The sequence below is a fragment of the Lathamus discolor genome, chromosome 5 (genome assembly GCF_037157495.1).
Source record: "Lathamus discolor isolate bLatDis1 chromosome 5, bLatDis1.hap1, whole genome shotgun sequence".
Classification (NCBI taxonomy): domain Eukaryota; kingdom Metazoa; phylum Chordata; class Aves; order Psittaciformes; family Psittacidae; genus Lathamus; species Lathamus discolor.
The window spans coordinates 69,351,113-69,371,867 of record NC_088888.1 but is presented as its reverse complement, the minus strand read 5'-3'; the positions used below and the strand labels follow the sequence as shown (position 1 = coordinate 69,371,867).

At 40.2% G+C, this 20,755-nt stretch overlaps 2 protein-coding genes and 1 long non-coding RNA gene across 8 annotated transcripts in view; 1 reads left to right on the top strand and 2 right to left on the bottom strand.

Annotated features, from left to right (window-relative positions):
* PNISR (PNN interacting serine and arginine rich protein) overlaps window positions 1–9,352 on the bottom strand; it is a 27,509-nt gene extending 18,157 nt beyond the window's left edge. For 2 of the 4 annotated variants that reach the window (XM_065681173.1, XM_065681175.1), the window contains exon 1: window positions 9,222–9,352. The gene's annotated coding sequence lies outside the window, so the exon portion shown is untranslated. Of the gene's footprint in view, window positions 1–8,768; window positions 8,963–9,221 lie in introns of those variants that run through there. The other 2 variants (XM_065681176.1, XM_065681174.1) reach the window with 2 other exon arrangements.
* Window positions 9,116–20,755, top strand: LOC136015357 (uncharacterized). Its single transcript, XR_010613163.1, has 3 exons — window positions 9,116–9,704; window positions 18,978–19,036; window positions 19,371–20,755. It is a non-coding gene; the product is annotated as an uncharacterized LOC136015357 (long non-coding RNA).
* Window positions 14,455–20,755, bottom strand: part of USP45 (ubiquitin specific peptidase 45) — a 50,168-nt gene continuing 43,867 nt past the window's right edge. For all 3 annotated transcript variants that reach the window (XM_065681177.1, XM_065681178.1, XM_065681179.1), the window contains 5 exons: window positions 19,523–20,192; window positions 17,719–17,816; window positions 17,251–17,337; window positions 16,632–16,785; window positions 14,455–15,647 (listed from right to left, as the gene is read on the bottom strand). In XM_065681177.1, coding sequence (XP_065537249.1) covers window positions 15,514–15,647; window positions 16,632–16,785; window positions 17,251–17,337; window positions 17,719–17,816; window positions 19,523–20,192 — 1,143 coding nt within the window. In that variant the 3' untranslated portion in view covers window positions 14,455–15,513. The remainder of the gene's footprint in view (window positions 15,648–16,631; window positions 16,786–17,250; window positions 17,338–17,718; window positions 17,817–19,522; window positions 20,193–20,755) is intronic.

Sequence of the window (20,755 nt, the reverse complement as noted above, 5' to 3'; positions counted from 1 at the left end):
TCTCCCCATCAGAGAGCAGCACTGACCCAAGACACCCAACGTTCGTCTAGGCTGCTCCCAAACACGTTTCAGGTATCAGCACAGACCTGGAAGTCAGAAGGCAGTTAAGACGTGTTCATTCTGGTTTGGAAGGTCAGACACTCACCCAGTGCCAGCTGGCTTCAGGGCCAGAATAAAAAACCCTGTTGGGTTTTAGCTGTTAGTGTACATAGCTGCTTCTTCATCAGTCTGCAACATAATATGGCCTAGAGTCTTTAAGAGATTATCTCACCTTATTATTGCTATTTTGGGGAGAGAAATCAGGTGGGGAGTTGATTTCTATTTTGATGCACAACACTAAGACAAGACAGCAACAGCTGTGTAAAACCTTGAAGAACTTCAACATTTGGTTATTTCAATTTATGCCCTCCAGAACAGACTGATTTAAGATCACTGCTATTTGAAACTGCTAAATTTAGTTTGTGAACTGTATTTGAAAGCTTTTAATTCTGTATCACATTTGTACTTTCACTGTTTTCCTGAAGAAACGTTGATTTTCTTAGGTTGGCAACTATAAAAAATGCTGGCTTTCAAGTACACAGATTTATTACCAACTTCAATATAAAAGCTTTCTTTACACATGAGGAATATGTATTACACAAATACTTAAGCAATTGTATCACTTTCTTTATGAAACTGTACGGGCAAAAGCCCTTTTTCAAATATCATGTGAAAACTGGCCAAAACTATTATTAATTCTTATCTTTATTTCAACTTGATCTTCAGTATGCTACTCTTTGAAAAGAAATGGGAACTAGATATGAAGGAATATAATGAGCATCTTAAAATGTTTATAAAACTAACCTTAAGGTATATTGGCTAAAAGACCACATGTATTCAAATTCTTTAATATTGAAAACTAAATGATGTATTTTAATACGCTCCATTCAAAGACAGTGAACAGAACAGGTTTGCTGTATGGCCTCTCCATCTATATGGTGACCTGAAAGAGAGGGACACCATTGCTACTTCCTCAGTTTTTTGCTCCCCACTTGGTTTCCTGCACCTTTTCAAAGTTTTCACTCACTGGTATAAGGCAAACATGAAAAAGGTACTTGATGTACAATCTTCTCACTACAGAGAGGCTACAGGCATTCAAAGACTATTTACTGTCTTCACAAAATGTTCTGCTAAGCACTGTTTAATAGTTTCATCTATTAAGTTTCTGAGGCAAACAAACTGGCTTTAGTTACTCCTTTTTACATAAAGGTAATGTAACTTTGTATAGTGTTTGGGAAACTTTACTGTGTACATAAAATTCTTAAAGAGAATCTCAATATTGTCCCAGGAGACATCTCTTGACAGTTTCTTTTGCTAATGATGCTAATTTAAAGATGTCAAAAATAAAAACAGCCTGAGGCAAGTCTTCTGATAATGAACAAACCAAATCAACACTTTTGAACCTCAGTGCCACACACTGAAAAGGGCACAAACTGTTTCCAAAAGAACTCACAAAACACAGCAAAGAAAATGTTGCCTGTTCTCAGCAACTTTACATTTACTGCAAGGGATTCACACTCAACCTGGGGAAAGCAGAGACAACACCAAACCCAAAACCAACAAACATTGCCTCTCCACCAGCCAAATAGGTAACTTAGAGCTTGAAACAGCTGAAACTTCTCGCACTAATGTATGTGGACAAGAAGCTAACATTTTCCTGAGATACATAAAGTAGTAATAATGGAGAAAAGAGAATCAAAGTCTTCTCCCACCTAATAAAAATCTGCACTGCCAAAACTAACTTAGGGTGCTGCCACATGAACTATAAATGAGTTTCAATTTCTTAACAAAAAAAAAAAAAAAAATCTGCATCACCTGAAACAGGCTTCACCTATCACAGTAGAAGGCTCTTAGGCCCACTAGTAGCACAAGGCCAAATACACATCAGAACATCCAAATTGCAGTGAAACAAGTATTTTCCACTGAAGGGGGGGAGGAGGCAGACGAATACTGGCTATAATCTACTAAATTCAAACCTTAACAAGATGTTAACAGAGAGGTACAAGAACTGAGAAATCATTAAGACGCACTGGTTCTAACATCACCAGTGCTTACAACAGGTTTTGAAAAGCAAACAGGTTCAAAGAATGGATCGGTTTTACAGGTACCTATTTGCAAAGGAAAACGCAGATACAACCCCTCTCATGATGATGGTGTAAGGTTTTTTATTTACCTCTTTTACCCTCCATTTGGACACAGCCTTTCTGCCTTCTCTAGCAGACACAAACAAAAGAACACTTAGTGGTGCATAAAGAGACATTTCCTGATGTCAGATCACAGAACAAAAATCTGAATCTATTAAAAATCTGTTTATCAATTAAGAAAGGGAAGCCAATTCAGGATTCTTTTTGTCTTATACAGAGGCACAATCACAGGGGAAAAACACCCCATCGATTTGCATTTAATTTCAGTTACGTGTACTTAACAAATCATGAAAAGTTAACATGACATCTCAAGATTTTGCTAGAGTATTTAAGAACAGCCATGTTCTGAAATATGTTCTGTTTGTACATTCACAAGAAAAAGATTCCTATTCTAAGGGGGGGACCTACTGGAACTTTATTCAAAGGCAGGATCTGCTGAAGTTTTATTACAGCAAATTACTGGTACTAAATGTACCACCTTTGAGAGGACTGCAGGTGAAGGCTCCCCTGGTGACAACAAAAGCTGACAACAGCAGCATAGATAGGACTTACCTTGATCCCCAGCAGACAGCAACCTCTGAGAGCCAACAACACCCATGAAAATTTAAAGTTGGTGTCAAAATCTCTACTATACTCCACTATTTTACCTAACAAAAAGCTAGGTTAAGACAGAGAAAGAACAGGTATTTTAAAAGACACCTTTCCACTTCTCTCCGCAATTGCGATGTGCATCTCAGCTATAGATTATACCCTGTGTTAACCTGTTCTTTTAGGAGAATGCCATCTTCTTCAACATGCTTATCTGTCTGCAAAATAAGTTATTTTCTGATATGGTTGTATGATATGTCCAGACACACCACACATACTGAAAAGTATTAGAAACTACTTACCAGTAACCAGAGTTTTGAGCAATGGTTCACATGCTCACCTCTGGGAGATATTCCACAGCACTCTCCATAAAACACAGTTACCTTGAAATAATCAAGACTTAGACACAGATGGGGATGCCACCCTGTCAAATAGAGCATGGGTTCCTGACGATTTCCCAATGGCACAGTACTTGGTGAAGGAGCCCTTCAGTTATTTGCCCACTGATGTAAAAAAATGCGCCTGTTTTTTAGACAAGGCCACCAACCGAACTTGAGCTCTATGAGGCTCACTCAGATTCCTCAGACAACTCTACATTGGCAGCTTTGTAGTGTAAGCTCATCAAATCTGCTAGCCAGTTCAACAGCACTTGTGCAGAGGTAACTATGCTCAGACCTCTCAACAATACATAGGAACACTCTTAGGGAGCAAGGCTCAGTCCTGTGAAGTTCAAGAGACAAAGCCCTCTTATCATCCTGGTGATGGTATCTTTCTTATACACTTATGATATTGGCTGCAGCAGAACTGAAAAATATCAGGAAGCTTCACCGGGAAAGGTAAGCAAGACTTGCCCCTACATAAAATTTAAGAGAGCTAATGGATAATCCCAATTGCTCCAATTGATGCAGATAGTTCAAGAAAAGAAGCTCAGACACTTACAAAGTTAGCTCAGCTCCAGGTGAGCATCAGGAAAATAGCTAACCATACCTAGTTGGCCAGGTGAGTACATCAAGCACACTCTTTTCTTGCTCCTGTTGTGACATTATGCTTCTCCTCAGTATGAATGCTACACAACAGAACACTTTGCACACTGACACCTTCTGCAGAAGAAGAGATTTGGAGATTCTGAATGGGGTGTCCCAAGAAATTCATGGAAGTGAAATATCTAGGCAATGAAATACAATTTATCTCTGGAAAATGAAATTAAATAGGATATTTGTTAGAAAGAAGATTACCTCAACTTCAAGAAAGAAGGAGAGAGCCTAGGACTCAAGCTGTCCCTAAGAGGAACACAGCAGGCACCTTCTGCTGTGTCATAAGCGGAAGAGATCAAAGTCAGGAACTCTTACATTAGACATCAACATCATTTGACTAGATCTCCAGGACACACAATCTGGCAGTCTGGTTTGTTCAAGCCTGTAGACAGGTAGACTAATGACATGATTCCAGAGCCTACAGAACCAAAGCCAATAATCAAGTGCTTTCTGATGCAGAAGAGAGACTACCGCATCACCTTCCTGATAATGTTAATCATCATCCCTGAACGGCTGGTCCACAGGTGACGCAAGATGGCCTGACAAGTTCTACTTGCAATCTGAGCTCTAACACATAGCTGCAGAAGTTCTTGCGGTGACTAATGATCTCGTCTTGAAGGCCTTCCAAATGGGCACTGCATTTTAGCAAAGTATTCACCATCTAAATAAAGAAAGAAGCTGAAACCACAGGCAATCATGCATGCTTTGAGAACACCTACATAGCTAGCCTTTGGACTCCAGGGTTTAAACGCAACACACGCTTTTTGATACTGCATTCATACAGTAAAAAAACCCAACAAAACAAACCTACAGATATTGCATCTCCTGTAAGACAATCTGCCACCACAGCCATGACTTTTGGCTGTCTTTAGCTCTACAGAGTAGCTGAAGGAAAAGATCCCAAGAGGTAGGAGTTCTGGTTTGTAATAAACAGCACATACTGTTTTTGAAATGAATTAATATTAAATAATCAGTGTCATTAGCTTTCAACATTGAGTTCAAGACAACACAAGCAGCAGTCTCTGATGCTCCTCATGGAACTCCTGGGCTGCAGGGAGTCATCCATCTCGCATCCAGAGAAGGAGCTCAAAAGTAGCACATACTGTGTGGACAGACTTTCTCTGTCCCATATAGGCTTAGGCCTGGAGATGGACCTAAAGGAAAAAGAAGATGTCTCAGAAGCAGAGGTCCTTGAAATCAAAAGCCTGATCTCTTGACCTTTTGTATAAGCACCTTGCTCTAACATAAGGTATCTTCCTTTCATTCAAGGTAGTCGAAATTGACTTTGTGAAGTTTTAGCACAGTGACTGAAGGTTTACAGTGAATTTTCATGATGAATTTTATGGAACCACTCATTTGCACACAGGATAGATCTAACCATACATTCATAACACCTAGAGCAAAGCAGGTAGCAGAAAGACAGGAATCAGGCCAATGACATGAAGAGTTCAAGCTTGAGAGCTGTTTCTCCCCAACCTCCCCCTTGCTCCCCCCCACTATGCTATTGCTTCATCAGGGTCACGACAGCAGAGGCATCACTGACGAGGCTGGAGGGACTCATGGATAAATACAGATACAATCCCAACAGTTCACATGTTTCTCCCAAGGAATGACACAGAGCAGCTCATCCAGGTGAACTGGAGTTCAAACTCAGTAAACGACACAATGTATGGATTCAAAGAATATCTATCTCAGTGTACTTCCAAACTGGAAGGAAACTTAAACTAAGCACATCTTCCACTACTGTGCCACTGGAACAAAGAATAATTTACTGTAATAATATGTACACAGCATGTGACTGAAAAGAGAGGCAGAAAGGAGAAATCGCCTCACACAGCCAGAGGAGCCCTTCTACCAAGATGAAAAATTTAATGAAAAAGGGTACCACAAGAATCATCAGCTAGTGGTCCTCATGTGGGGGACCCACATAAGTCAGACCACCTCTGCAGCTGAAAAGCTCTGGGAGTATGGGAGGGTGCTGCACCCTATGCACCTGTGTAGGAACCAACTCTAGGCATTACTTCAGAAGGGCTGCAGACACACGTTCACTCAGAGTCAGAACAAATGAGTACTATCTTTCAGACAAAAGCACACCAGCTTCCATTTCATTTGGGAAAATGAATATTTAGTACTGTATTATACTCAGCTGCTGATTAGAAAATAAAACATTTCTGGGGTGAGATAAGTTTGCAATAAATTAGGAAAAAGAAAATGAAAATAACTATGTTGACTGCTACTCTGTTTTATTTATCACACTCTAAGTTGACTAAAAACTCCTATACATTCCTTAGGGCATTACCCTAAACTGTTGCAGGTATTTAATCCCAGATACTACGCATCTTTTCTCTTCTTAAGAGCTAGTAGCTACACTGATGTGTCTGCTCTGTCCAGCCAAAAAACATGCAAAATTCTTCCAGACTATTTACATTTGTGCATTACTAGAATGCTGGAAGTCAACTTCACTTACTCCACTACATCAGTGTAACTTCAGTTACACCCATTCTGCAACATCAGAACTATCCTTTCTCAGACTGAAGAACAGAGGCCTTCCAAACGTGTAACCAAGATCCGAAATACAGAACCAGAAAAAGAACTGAAGAAAACAGCTTGTTCTGGGACAAAGTTTTCCAGAACCAGGTTCACACCTCAGCATGTCTGACTAATATTTACAGTGCTACCAAGATGAAGTAGGCTGAGCAAAGGCCAAAGTGAAAAAAAAGAAAAAAGGAAGAACAAAAAAAAAGTACTATGAAAACTTCTTCAGTGAGTCATTCAAGCAGTGCAGCTTCCACAGTCTGCTATTTTAAACTTAAATCTACATATCCACTCAGCTGAAGCCACCCCTTTCAAAAGAACAAAATGAATTTTGGGGGAAATCTGATCTGCTTATTTTTTGCACATATTATTTCAATAGAAGACCTGATGCTAGATTTGCAAGTAGCATTATGTTTCTTCTGAAGTGAACTGTCCATCTGCAACTTCTTCCTTGACAAATAGGCACTGCACAAAGAGTACTACCAATAACTAAACAAACAAACTATTCCTTTCTGGTCAGGAGCAGGTATTACCCTCGATGATAAAACATTATCACTTCAGGAAAAGAGCTCAGCTAGTGATGAAAGAAGGTTTAATAAAACCTACTCATAGTGTCACTTGTTGCCAAAGGCAGACTTACAATCATCAGGTACCTCAGTCATGAAAAGAAGGGAGACAGGACATCCCTGTCTCCATAGTATCTTTGCATAATCCTGCACCTAACTGAAAATTAAACGTTAAGATTCCTCTCTGCCACTATAGGTTACATATGGCTAGTTGTCCACTAAAACATTGTGGAACTATGCTAAATTCATGGACTTCAGCCCTGCAATACCTCCGAGCCCAAAAGTGGAGAAACCACTCTTTGAGAGCAGGAGTTTGCATGTCACTCTGACAAAGACAATAAGGAAGTCCTGTAATGACATAATAGCAGAGATGACACCAGGTTTGCTGCTGCCCCAGACAAATCAGAAATCAGTAGCTTGTCTTCTCATTTGTCACTGCACTGTCAGTAATGTCAGTGCCCTGTCCCTGCACAAAACTGAGGCTCTCAGTTCCCCAGTTTTACAATCAGAGGGAGGCACGGCTTCTGTCACCTTCAGGAGCAGCACTATCTCTTAGCATGGTCTGACCTTTGAATTTGAAAGGGGTTTCTTACTTCTACACATGATACAGCTATTCAGCTGGACTGAACTGTTATTTGTAACTCCGCCTTTGTAAAATGATGCTTAAATATTGACTGCTGGTAGACATGACTTCTGCTTTGAAGACCACCACTCCTCATCTTTAAAAGGTGGCTGACACTCTGTCTTAACACAAACCCTTTAGGGCATACCTCGTTCCCTGTACCCCACACCTTTCAGTATTTTTTGCATACAAACATTTACAAGTATGGCTGTAAGAGAAGAAATAAACAATAACCAAGGTCACCGAATAGTCTGTATACTAACTTGTCTCAGAGACTTGGTAAATTTCAGCTGGAGTAGCATATCATAAAATCATTAAATGGTCTGGGTTAAAAGGGACCTTCAAAGCTCATTCAGCTCCAACCCCCTGCCATGAGCAGGAACACCTTCCACTAAGCCAAGTTACTCAAAGCCCTGTCCAGCCTGGCCTTGAGCACTGCCAGAGATGAAGCAGCCACAGCTTCTCTAGGAGAGCTGTGCAGTGCCTCACCACCCTTATCATAAAAAATGTCTTCCTTATATCCACTCTAAAGCTTTCCTTTCAGCATAAAACCATTGCCTCTTGTCCTGTTACTGCAGACCTTCGTAACAAATCTTTCCCCATCCTTGTTAAAAGCACCCTTTATATAATGAAAGGCCACAATAAGGTCTCCCCTGAGCCTTCTCTTCTCCAGGCTGAACAACCCCACTCTCTCAGCCTATCTTCACAGCAGAGCTGTTCCAGCCCTCTTACCATTTTTGTGGCCTTATCCTTAACTGTAAAGCCTAGCACACCCCATCCAAATTTAGTTCAGTGTTTAACTTCGTGGGATTGTCCGAGAATCTGTGCATAAGTGATCAATGCAAAAGGGCTTGCAAACCTGTGGTCTGTTTAGGATCAATGTAGAAACATCCTGCGTTTCCCAAGCTAGTGAATCAGGTTCAGGTATCTTCAGAATGTTGCTGCGTGTGATTAAACTGTTAATGTTAGTTCTCTGGAGCCCTCCAGCGGAATGAGCTCAGGAGAATCGCCACGAAACCCATGAAACAGCACAAATATTCCACGGAGACATTTTATCCGCAGCAGCCAGGCTGCTGACACGGTCAGCTACCCCTTCCTGGTGCTCCCTAGCTAGGCTACTGGCTGCATCAGTAGACGTTCTCCCCTACACATCCGGGGGCGTTGCTGCACCGGCACCGAGCAGCACCGGTCCCTCGGCGCGCCCGGGCCGGCTGCGCTCTCCCCCCGCGAGCCCGCTTACGTGCGCTCCTCACGGGCCGCTCCCGGTCACAGCGCTGGGCCAGCAGCCCCCGCGGCGGCTTCACTCCCGGCACGGGCGGCCCCGGGGCATGCGCACGGGCAGGTAACGGACCGAGCCTCGGCGGACACCGGAGACCCCGCCGGAGCGGCGGCGCATGCGCGCTAGGCGGGAGCGGGGTCCCGAGGGCTCCCCGGCGCTGGCCGCCCCTCGTCCCCCCACCGCGCATGCGCCGAGGGCCACCGGGCGGCGGGGGCGGTCGAGCAGCTCGAGTCTGCCCTTCTCGCCCAGGCCACCGGCTTCCGCTCGCAGCTGCACGCCCTCCAACGACTGCCGGCCCGGCTCGGCTCGGCTCGGCTGGGGGAGGAGGAGAAGGAGTGAAAGGGAAGCTCGAGTCAGCTCGACACCCGCCGGCCCCCGGGAGCGCTGGCGAGGGCAGCCTGCCCCGTTACTTACACTCTCCCCTGCCTCCCGCCGCAGACGCTGCCGCTGCTACCGCTCCACCGTCGCCTCCTCTCTTTCACTCCTCGTCTTCACGAACAAGACAATATGGCGCCTAGTGGCGCTCACCCGGAAGTAAAATGCGTCACGGCGTTGACCCTTGCCTGGAACACGCGAGCTCCTCTCGCCACCATCTTTGCTAAGGGCGCGCGGGGCGTCGGGCGGTGCATCCCTTGCTCCCCCCAGCGGCAGGAAGAGAAGGGCAGCGGGCAGTGCCCGGAGCCGCCATCTTGACTGTGGGCAGCCACACCAGTTCCTGTCTGTGGCGGCTCTCCATGGCAGCCGCCGCGGGGGGGAAAGGCGGGGCAGTGCTCCTAGCGGTCTGCTCCTCCGAAGGGGAGCCTGCCTCCGAGGGAGCGGCGCAGGATTCCCCTTCTCGCCTGCATGCGTTAGTGTGAGGGGAGCCGGGAAAAGTCGTCAGCCCTGCAGCCTCCACAGGTGATTGCTAGCGAGAGTGTCCCAGGGTGGAGGAGGGCGGAGTCGGCATGAAGAAGTACATGAAGTTGTTTCGTTAGCGGGTGTAACTCTGGGTAGTGATATTGCACTGGAATCCGTAAGTAACGTAGATGCTGCATGGCTGCAGAGTGTCTGCGTCCTGAGTAAGTCGGGTCAGTGTGCAGATGTGGAGGAGGACAGCTCTTTGAGTCTGTTGAATACCCAAGTTAACTTTAAAGTTATCGTTGCCTTTTAATGCATGAAGATAAGCCAAAATTGGTATATAGTGCTCGTATCGACATGAGGGTTGTTTCTGTAGGCAAGGACTTGGTGGCTGCATTGCTTTTTGTGGAACGGACATTGTCATTAGCTGGCACATTACTCATTACCATGGTCACTGCCTGTCGTTCCTTAAGTGTCATTTGATGTAAATGCCTAAAACATCCATCATTGCTTTGCTCATTGGATAAATTAATACATGCAGTAGCAAAATAACTTTTTATAAATCCCTAGGAAAGTGTTGAGAAACTTGTGTTTTACTTCATGTAAAAATTTCAGTGTGAGCTTTGTTGGTGCCACTTACATTACATACTGCTGTTAGCTGAAGTGTTCTAGAATTTTCTCTTTTTGTGTCACAAAGAATAGCTAGGCAGAGAATGCTTTCCATGGACTTACGTATTCTAGAAGTTCTAAATCTGTGCAGCGTTGACTGACACACAGCTGGAACCCTAGAGTGGTGCTTTTGAATGGATGAGCTTCAAGCTGCTATTGAAGCTGGGGACGTGAGGGGGACCCACTCTTTAGTCTTATCACAGAACTAGAGAGTTTGGTTCGGGCAAAGGGAAGAAACTGTCTTAATCTGTGACCTATGCCACAGATGGTAAGGCAGGGGGAACAAATGGTGTAGGTTAAGGGTATGGACTCATCTCTGGGTAGCTCTTCCAAGTGCAGTGAAGTTGTGACACGAGGTGAAAGGAGAAATTACTGTCTTTTTGAGGGGAAAAAATGGAAGCTTTGTGAACTCAATTGTACAACATACAGCTTATATTTAAACAATATAGTTTTCCAAATGGTTGCATGTTCTATTTATGCAGTTGTCAAATAATATGTAACATAGATGAAAAGACAAAATGAGTAGAAGACAAATGGCAGCTTTATTCTGAGAAACTTGTTAAAACACCTAGGACAGGCTGGAAAACTGATCAGATTGTTTTTTAAATACGGTCTGTGTTTAAGGCTCTGTTTACTTAATAATATCTGGAATTATAAATCTACAAATGAAGCGTACAATGTATCAGGATGCTAGAAATTCTAAAAATATTGTTATTTAAATACCTGCAGAATAAAATCAGACTACTAGTTCAAACAGATGAAAAATAAAATCAATGAAGACAAGGTGAAATTTCTAATATGCTTGATTTATTGCTCACAAGTATTTTGGACTTAGAAACAAGCCTTTTTGGTTACTTGGATTGTCTTTTGTTTAAGTGCAAGAACATATGAACGTACCAGGGATTATCTGAATGAATAGATAACAGTAGAATCAGAATTCAACTTTGTGAAATGGCTGCCACTGACACAGTGGTTTTCTTACAGAGTTCACTGTAATGGTCCCCATGTTACACAGCTCAAAACCAAAACACTAACCTAGCAAAGCAATGGGGCAAGTGTTAAGAAATCATAAACCCACTCAAAATAAATACTTTTCTGTTTTCTTTTAAAAGCAGTACTGCACATTTTTATTTCATACTAGAAAAAATATCAGAAGCTGCAATAGATGCAAGAAACATTTTTGACACTTGCAAAATAGTTTTTCTATGAATATCAGTGAAGACAGGAGTATTTATAATTTTATGTCAATGGAATTTATGTCAAGTAGTCTTGAAGTAGTTACGATGCATTGCAATTGTTTTAACAAATTCACTTAGGCTTTTTATATAAGGTTGTGCAAAGTAAGCGTTTTGACTTACACTAACAGGCTGCTGTCTGAAAATGTATTTTGTAATCACATAATCTCAGTTAACAAGAAAAAACCAGATTTTAAATTGTATTGAATAATCACTTACCCACTGTTTCTGCAGTTTATTTATACACCAAGCCCAGCTAAAACAGCTGGCAAAATGACATCCTAAGACAGAGTAAATAGATACAGAAGCAAAAATAATCCATTCTAAAATAATTAGACTGAAATGGTTCTGCTGAGCATTAGTGGCATCTCTTTATGATTCCATATGATTTCACATATAAATCTTTGTACAAATGCTTAAATGTGTACAGGGCACAGCAAGAGAGCTTCCAGCTTATAAAAACTGAGGAATACCAAATCTTTGTTTAACCAGGACTACTGTGAAGCTGTTCGGTGAAGCATGCTGCCACTTTTTATTTAAAAGTGGATTTGCCAGTTTTTGCTAACAGAAGCGTTGTATTCAAATACTTTGTTCCCATTTTAATACATCTTCAAGTTTCTTCTCAAGAAATTACTCCTTTCCAAATCTTAGGGTTTTGACTAGTGTGTTCAAATAAGCTTTTTATAATGGGTCGAGAATGCAGATGTGTTAATTTCATATGTTCCTTTATGATTCAGTTGGTGTTAAGATAAAAAAAGAAGTCCGAAGAGAAGCAAATGGTGAAGTTAAGACATTTCAGCCTTTTAATGAATTTATAAACCACTCTCACCTGCTACCACTTGAAGTCCATAAACAAGAGCACTTCATTGATACACACAGAGCATGCAGATGGGAACAGGGGCGCAGGGTTTGGCACACTGCATAATTTCATTTTCTGAACAATCACAATGCATACATTTGGGGCAAAGAAATTCAGGGTTGGTTTGGTTGCTTTTTTTCTTCACCACTGAGTATTTGTAGCCCCTCTTAGGAGAACAGACTTATACAAACATGGTGTTTGTACATGTATTGGTGTAGGTTAGTATAATAAATCTCACCATCACCTGTTGCCATATTTAGTATAAATTGTACCTAAATCCAAAGGTAAAAAGGTTCTTTCTGAGGAGAAAGACCTTATAATCTGGACTAATTCCTTCACTGATACAGCCATCTTTATTGATGCCTCTGCTCCGGGGAAGCTTTGTAGGGCATTCCAGTTGTCCATATGTGAATCAACTACTTCTCTGAATTAGATTTACTTACTCAAGAGTGAGCAACTGTTTACTTTGCTTCCTTCCTCATTATTTTGAAGGCACTGTCTTGTGACTGGTTGGCAGAGAGCCGCTTGGGAATCACAGCTTTTCTCAAAATACCTGTACTGCAGTCTGTAGGAAGAGGCAACACTGCAGTTACAGTAGCTCTTCCAATAGGAGTGTTTCTAGTTCAAAGAATGCAAGTGATGGGACTGGGAAATGTTATGGTTGAGGATCAGTGAAATAAGACATTGACACAGCCTTATGGAGATCCAGGAAATGTAAAGAGCAGATGAGGCTGATGAAGAAAACAGTGGTGGCCTTGTGAGAAGAGGATAGAACAAAGAGCCATTTCTAAGTTATTCTACATGAAGGTGCAGGGTACTGCACTTTCTCAGGGCTTGTGGGGGACCACAAAGGTACAGTGCAGCTCAATGAACAGAAGATGCTATAAGCCTGAAAAGATCTTTGGTCTGGTAACAGAAGATTGTAGACTGAAAAGGAGATTAATACAGGTCCTTAAGTTTAGTAGTTTTAGAGAAGTCAGCAAAGCTAGGACCAGGGCTCATCTAGTCAGTCTGTCTGCTTTAAGGTGGATGAAATACACTCCATGTGTGGTCTCCTAGCAAGATTGTGTCACAGAAGTGACACTCAGTTGGTATTTGCTGTGACTGTTGCCCAGAACCAACTGGTGAGTTTTGATCAGCAATATACAACGAGGGGGAATGTGTGTGTAGGTGGATGAAGGGTATGGGAAGATAAGGAGGTTAAAGCAAATTAATATATTTTAACTAACTCCAGTATAAACATTATTTTTTCTTTCTTAGTGTAGACTCAGGTTAAGAAGTGTTTAGTTGGAATACAGATGGCTAAAGTTGACTGCTTGGTTTCTGTTTTGATCAGTGGAAGAAAAAATGATTGCATTGGCCAAAATGTATAGCCTAATTTTGACCTAAACAGAGGAGTCTTCCTTTGGAAAATAAAATCATGTGCAAGCAGGGGCTCATTCTGGTATGACCATCAGCTGTATGGCCTAAAAGTCCTTAGTACCTTGCACAAGTATGTACAGGTAATGTGGCTATAAAATGCATCTCAGCCGTTCGAGCAAATGCTTGAAATAGCAGGTTTTGCTATTTTCTTTCTACAAAAGAGTAAATACAGTGAGATGAAGCCCTGAAACACAACTAAAGAATAGGAGAGCTGTCCAAATAGGTATGGTGACATGTGGTACAGATAGTAATAGGGACAACATGGGTTGTTGGTTTTTGTTTGGGGTTTGGCTTTTTTCCACCAAAACACATTTCCATAAATAAAAATAGTAAACAGAAATAAACACATTTTTTTCCCTACCAAAGAGCAAGTTGGACAGGATGGAACTGTTACAGAACTAATTTGTATTGAAGTAACTGCTTATTAAATAATTGCCACATAGCTTCAAAGTAGTCATCAGATTTTGAACTTATTACATATCTGTTGCTCTCTGAGATGGAAATGAGAAATTGCCAAAAGAAGTAACAACTCCATACAGGCCAGTCAAACATGATACGGAAACAAGTTCTGCCACCAGGACACCTGCTGTCCTCCAGTGATGACAAAGGGAAGTCCAGACACATATTGGAGGGCAAAAGTCATCATTTACTGTCCAACTCAGACACAGTGCAAAAATAATTTATAGTTTATTACTCCTGTGAGAAAAGTATTCAGGAACAGATAAACAAATTCATGTTTAGAACCAAAAGTAACAGAATTATCCAGTTACACTTAAATTCCATACATATTCATAGACAAGCTTATATGCTGTACATTGTCATAAATATGAAGTTGAAAATTTACTAAATACAGAAGTATTTGCAATTGTCTTTCCTAGCAGGTAAAATGACAATATATATTGATGTATTTATGGTGTGCATATATATACACACACGTGTGTATATATAAATATATATATATATATATAAGGATATACATATGCACACCAAGTATATATTTAAACAGGAGTACATTGATATACCAGTGCCAGCTGGGGACAGCTGAAAGGGTACTGGGTATCTGAGGATTCACTGTTACTTTGAGGAAGCCGCACTTTCCCAAGCTATTCCCAGCTCTGTTGGGAAAGTGCACTGCAGCCTTATACAGAGACAGCTGTTGCTACTCCATTCTGGAAGCACTGTGCTTTCCAATTACTACATGTGGAAGCAACACGATTTGACAGGTTCTTGTTTGCAGGATTCTTGACAGCTGACAACCAACCCAGAGATGGGAAGGATCTGGACTAGATCACAGAAGTTGAAATACTTTATATAGTTACTGTACACCACCAAATCTAGGCACTTAACACCATCAGTATTTTTATTCTCAACTGTTCTAGTACTATGGGTGAAAGCTTATCTTTATCAAAAACAAACTTTCTATAGACCTCAGTAGGATAGGACATCATCTTACATTCTAACGGTACTGTATTTTAATTAATCCAGGAATTTTAAATGTTTGGAAAAGTGCATACTTCAAGAGAACAATTCAGATATATCTAATAGCTTGACTGAACTTCAGAGTCAACATATGATAAATTCTCTACAAGATAAAGGCACAATATTTACAGGTATTCTTACCACTGCAGCTTTAAATAAGATAAACTAAATAACCACTACCATCTTTAAATTAAATCATTGAGACTTATAGTAATAATCTTTCATAGAAAAGTAGATATGCTTGTGCATTTAGTACTCTCGATTCTGGAACCATCTGAACATGGGCATCACTAACATACACCCACTGTCCTCCTGATGCTCCCATGGCTTCTTTTAAGCCTGAAATGCAAAAGCAAAGTTAAGTTGTTTCTTGTCTTTCACGTCATTATCAAACAAATACAGTGGATATTTCAAAAAGCCCCAAGAAGAATTCATGACTTAGATGCAATCCAGTATTTTCAGTTTAAAATTTACATGCCAGAAAGTACTGTAAGAAAAACTGGTGGAAGACTAAGCTTACAAACGTACGCTTCCATTGCTTTTTTCCTATTTTGTTCAAAAAGCCTAAGACATTTCAAGTAGAGCTTGCTGAGTTCTAACAGTAAGTTACACTAGCATACAACCAGTTCTGCCGTAGAAAAAAAATCTTATTTCAAAAGCTGACAGATGTGAAATTAAGAACACAGAAAGATCTAATCTATTCTAATAAACACTGCATGAGAAGCGTAAGACTGAGGGAGACTTCAGTTTCAAAAATCATATGAAAAATTTTACTTCTGGGAAATGAGCTTCAAATGCAAAGTGACACATCATAGGACAGACAGGATGCTGCTCGGTTCTCACTCGCTCCATGAAGGGAAAGAATAAATACATTTACCTTGCTCTGACAGCTCAACATTCTTGCCTCCACAAGTCACTCACTAACAGATTCTATCCTAGAATCTGACTTCATTCTGTATATCCAAAACATATTAATGAGAACTAGTGTCCTGTCCTCAAAATTCAAGCAGAAACCCTACATCAAATCTCGCACAACTAGTCATCTGGACATATTACTTTGAGTAGGAAAGAGAGAGTTTTCCATCAATTCTCTCTTTAACAACTGAACCAAAATTCCATTATTCACTCAGCTCTATGTGGGATTAATACAGCAGTAGGTCATGTAGTGGGTGTAACAGAAAAAGAATTTACTTATGTGGTACAGAAATAACAGAATCTTCTGATCTAAAACAATTATTTGCTACGAATTCCCTTAAGGATAAGGAGCTGTAGCCAGTGGTTGCTTTTGGGTTTACTCCCAGAGAAAAGAGGATCTGTACATACCCAGAACATTTTTAGTGGTAGAAATATGCTCAAGTAATTTCTTGGAGGGTGTCCTGACTTTTACATATGCCGCATAATGACCACCTCTCATTGACCCACTGTGCTCCACTATTCCATAAAGACTGTACAGCACTCTTGCACCATCTGTAACATTCTGCATTCCCAGAAACACAGAAAATAAAAAGTAAATTATTTCAAGATGAATTTTACAGATATCTTAACTAGCTATCAACAGTATCACTTTAAAAGAAGCAGACAGACATCTACAGCTTTCCAATGGTGAAATACATCTATTAAAAATACTCTATAGTCTATTAATTGAATTTGGTTACCATGGAAGCAACAATACTTGCTTAAATGCTGTTACAGATACACTAACACCATCAGGGTACCATAGCTTAATTAATACTAGTTAATTTCTGTTATATTCTTGACATGAATGGAATTTCATTAGTCACAATTCTGACCTGAAGATACTATTTGAAAAATTCACCCTGTAATTTCTCTAGGAAAGGAAGGAATAATAAACATTATCATCATCATTATCATCAATCCAGTTTAACTTGTGCTCAGAACAACAGCTTGAAGTACCATAACAATAAAGATTTGAAATGGGTACCTTGCAAGATGCAGCACAAAATGGTGCTAAGTCTAAAATCAGTGGGAAATCCACATGCCTATTCACTTTCCGTAGACTCAAACCAGCCTTCAAAAGAAAAGGAAAAAGACTGTAAAATAAATATTTTTACTAGGAAGCTTTTTAAAGCTAAGGTGTATTATTATACTATTAAAATAAACCAAAACCAATAGTAGTATTGTAACTGATTAAAACATTCTTTGTTATGCTTTCAATACAATGCCTGCTACATGTAAGCATGATGGACACGTAAGAGGTTTCCCTGGATACATCTGAATGGCTAAATGCACTCTGAAGGTATGAGACAATAAAAAAAAAAACCAACACAGGCATGTTTCAGATAGTGGTTCTCCATATAAAAAGCAAATATCAATATACATGACGACAGTGAAAGAACTGCTTGTCCACCGGTGGGGCAGAGGAATATACAGGAGGGTTTTGGCCTTTTACCTGGTGGAATCTTTTCAGATGGAGAATAAGAATAGCAGGAACTGAAGAAATCAGCAGCTGCTTCCGAGCATTTGTGTAGACACCTTCCATTTTCTTTTCTGTATTTATGAATATCAAAATAATTTGTAAAGTGAAGGCAGTCACACAGAATTTTGGTATTTTTTAAACATCTGACAGAATATTCTATGTTGTAGTGATTGTGTGCATGTTATATAAAATGCAAGGGAAAATTTTAAGAGTAACAGAAAAATATTTCCTCTTTTTTCTAGTTTTTAATAAACAATCTGTGAAATCTGAGCATTATTTTAGCTCTTCCTGTGCAAATCAGATCAAAAGTTGAAAACATGTACACTATCCAGGTCAGCTTGCACACTGAGATACCAACATCATCTGTTACTATAGCATCCAACTTTCCTGTTAAAACCATTTCATCTGAAATTAATGGACAATCACTGGAACAAGAATTGGAAGGCACAGGTCTCTTTTACCTATGCTAATGTCCTAACCACTAAGATAGAGATTAATTTTCCATTCTTCAGTTCTTTCTGAATGACTATACACTTTGTAGTCATTTATGTTTATTTAAAAGAAAGGTCTGAGGAGGGGTGTCTACTTCAGGCCTCATAACCTGCTGACTTAAGCACACAGGACCAGGATATGTGGACTCCAATCTCCTCTGGTGTGGAGGAAATTGAACCTAGGGCTCTTGCCAAAAGTAGCTCAGTGATTAGCTATACAGTAAAAGGGAACATGGCACCAGCTTTTTTTTGCTGACAAAAATATTTACTGGTTTTACACATGTCCAAAGGAAAATATTTCATCTGAGGCAGAATGGAGCATTTCATGTAAACGCAGGTGACTTCTTACATCTTTTGTTTTAGAAAGAAAAGAATAATGCTTAGTTGTGAGCAGATTTTCCTCTTCCATTTTTCATTGTGCCTATGGAACCAAAACATTATTTATATGGCACTTACTCTCAGTCCAGTAATGAATGATTATAAAATACTATGCTTAATTATTTTTTCTGAATTTACTCATGCTTAAATTATATCTCTTTAAATAGCTATAAATGCACAGCACATGGGCAAGTTTTTGTTACGGTACCTGCCTTTATATTTTATTTACAAATTATCTGAAGAGCTTAATTTTTTATCCTTCTGAATTACTATACACCAAAACAAATCCTCCAGTCCTTTTTAATAGGTTATTTTTCATTATTTTAATTAATTTTATTTTAATTAATTGTTTTTCTCACTCAGGGAACCCTAATGGTCTGCCTGGGCTACACAAACATCAAGGAAACCATTGTCACAAGAAGGTAGTTCTCATCTCCATCCTAACAAATCTTTCTGTTTCCCACTCCCCCTTTCATCACAAATGTCTTTTTTTCCCTCTTACATACTTAATTACATTACTTCCCTGAGGATGTAAGTTGCTAGAGCTGAATATTACATACAGCATTTATTTCAAGGCTTCTAGTATTGTAAGGAACAGAAACAGCGACGAAGATTAATATTGAACAATGCATCTACTCAGTTTATGGTCATCTTTAAATTACTTATCTTGTATAAAATAAAGAAAAGCCGCAAAATTAATTCTAAGTTATATCTGCAGTTATGTTCTAATATAAGATTTTGTCTTATCCTTGGCAGGATGAAGTTTTAAGTCGTTATAAGCTCTGCTTGGGGAGACATTTCCTATTTAGCCACAAGGGGGAGGCCCATGCTGGATCAACAACACAACAGCCAGGGCACAGGTTTTGAGGCAATTTTTTTAAGTGCCCAGACAGGTACAAGCACTTTACCTGTGGAGTTGGTTTTCTTCTGATACTTCTGCTTCTTTTCTGTGCAGCTCTCACATAAGAGCTTGTTGTTCCCCATTAGAAGCTCCACAGAGGTGAACTGGTAGAGGCAGGACTGAACAGAACATTCCTTTGAGCTAGTTATGTAACTTTGGGAAAGTGTCTGGAAAGCATTTTGAGGGTTTTGGGACAGAGGGGATTTGTCTCCTGAGAACATGGAATTATTTGATAAACCTGCTGCTGGATCTCCACGGCTCGATTTTTTATCTTCATGCATAGCATCACATAAGCTGAGTTTGGATATGGCACTAGAAATCATCCCTTCGTTACTGTCACTTGGTTTGTTGTGGGGCATTTTAACATTTATGTGGTTGACATGCAAACCAGACATGTTGCTGGATGGACTGAAAGCTGTTTGCTTAGAAGCACTTTCGCTTTCTGAGGCTTCACTGTCTGCATCAAAGCTGCTTTCAGAGCGGCTGGCTTCTTTCTCACTGCCATCCGTCTGACTTCCGTTTACAGCAGAGTCAGCAGTTGTGTCTTTGGAATACAGAATGCCAGAGCCACCTTCCAGCTCAAGCTTTTTGTTTTTTTCCTGTATTATAACAGGACTTCTTTCTTCTTCATTCGAGGAAGCTTTTCTGGCAAGCCGTCTTTCCTGGTTCAATTGATTCTGTAAATTATGGCATTATTGTTTCAGTAATATAGAGGAAAACAGATCTGTGATCTAACATAGCTTTTAAAACATGACCAATTCAAAGCAAATTCAACCTATTACTTATATTCTCCATCTCTTACATGTTTAAGCTAGCTGATTTCCTTAAGATCTTTTTAAACCAATTTAGGATTAGAAACCTACACCCCAGCCAGCTAAGAGCATTACACTTACTGCAAGATCAATACTTCCCCCAGCTAATTACATTCACTTTGACAGCTGTGATGGCACATTTGAAGTGGTCTGAAGCTTAATCTAACTTAAGCTTCTAAAAGGTTCTTAAGTTTAAGCTAGTCCTCTAACCTCCCTTCAGAGGCCTTAGCTGATGGGCAGCTCCAGAAGAAAATCCAACTTACCTTGTAGGCATTTGTCTTAGAATTAAATAAAGCATCCCTGGCAGTATGTTTGCTAATCTGTGTATCATCTGAAATTGCTTATTTTATTTTATCAAGATTGCAAGAAGGAAAAAACCCCAAACCACTACCTTTGCTGCCACAGAAAACTAGTACTATAGATTAAAA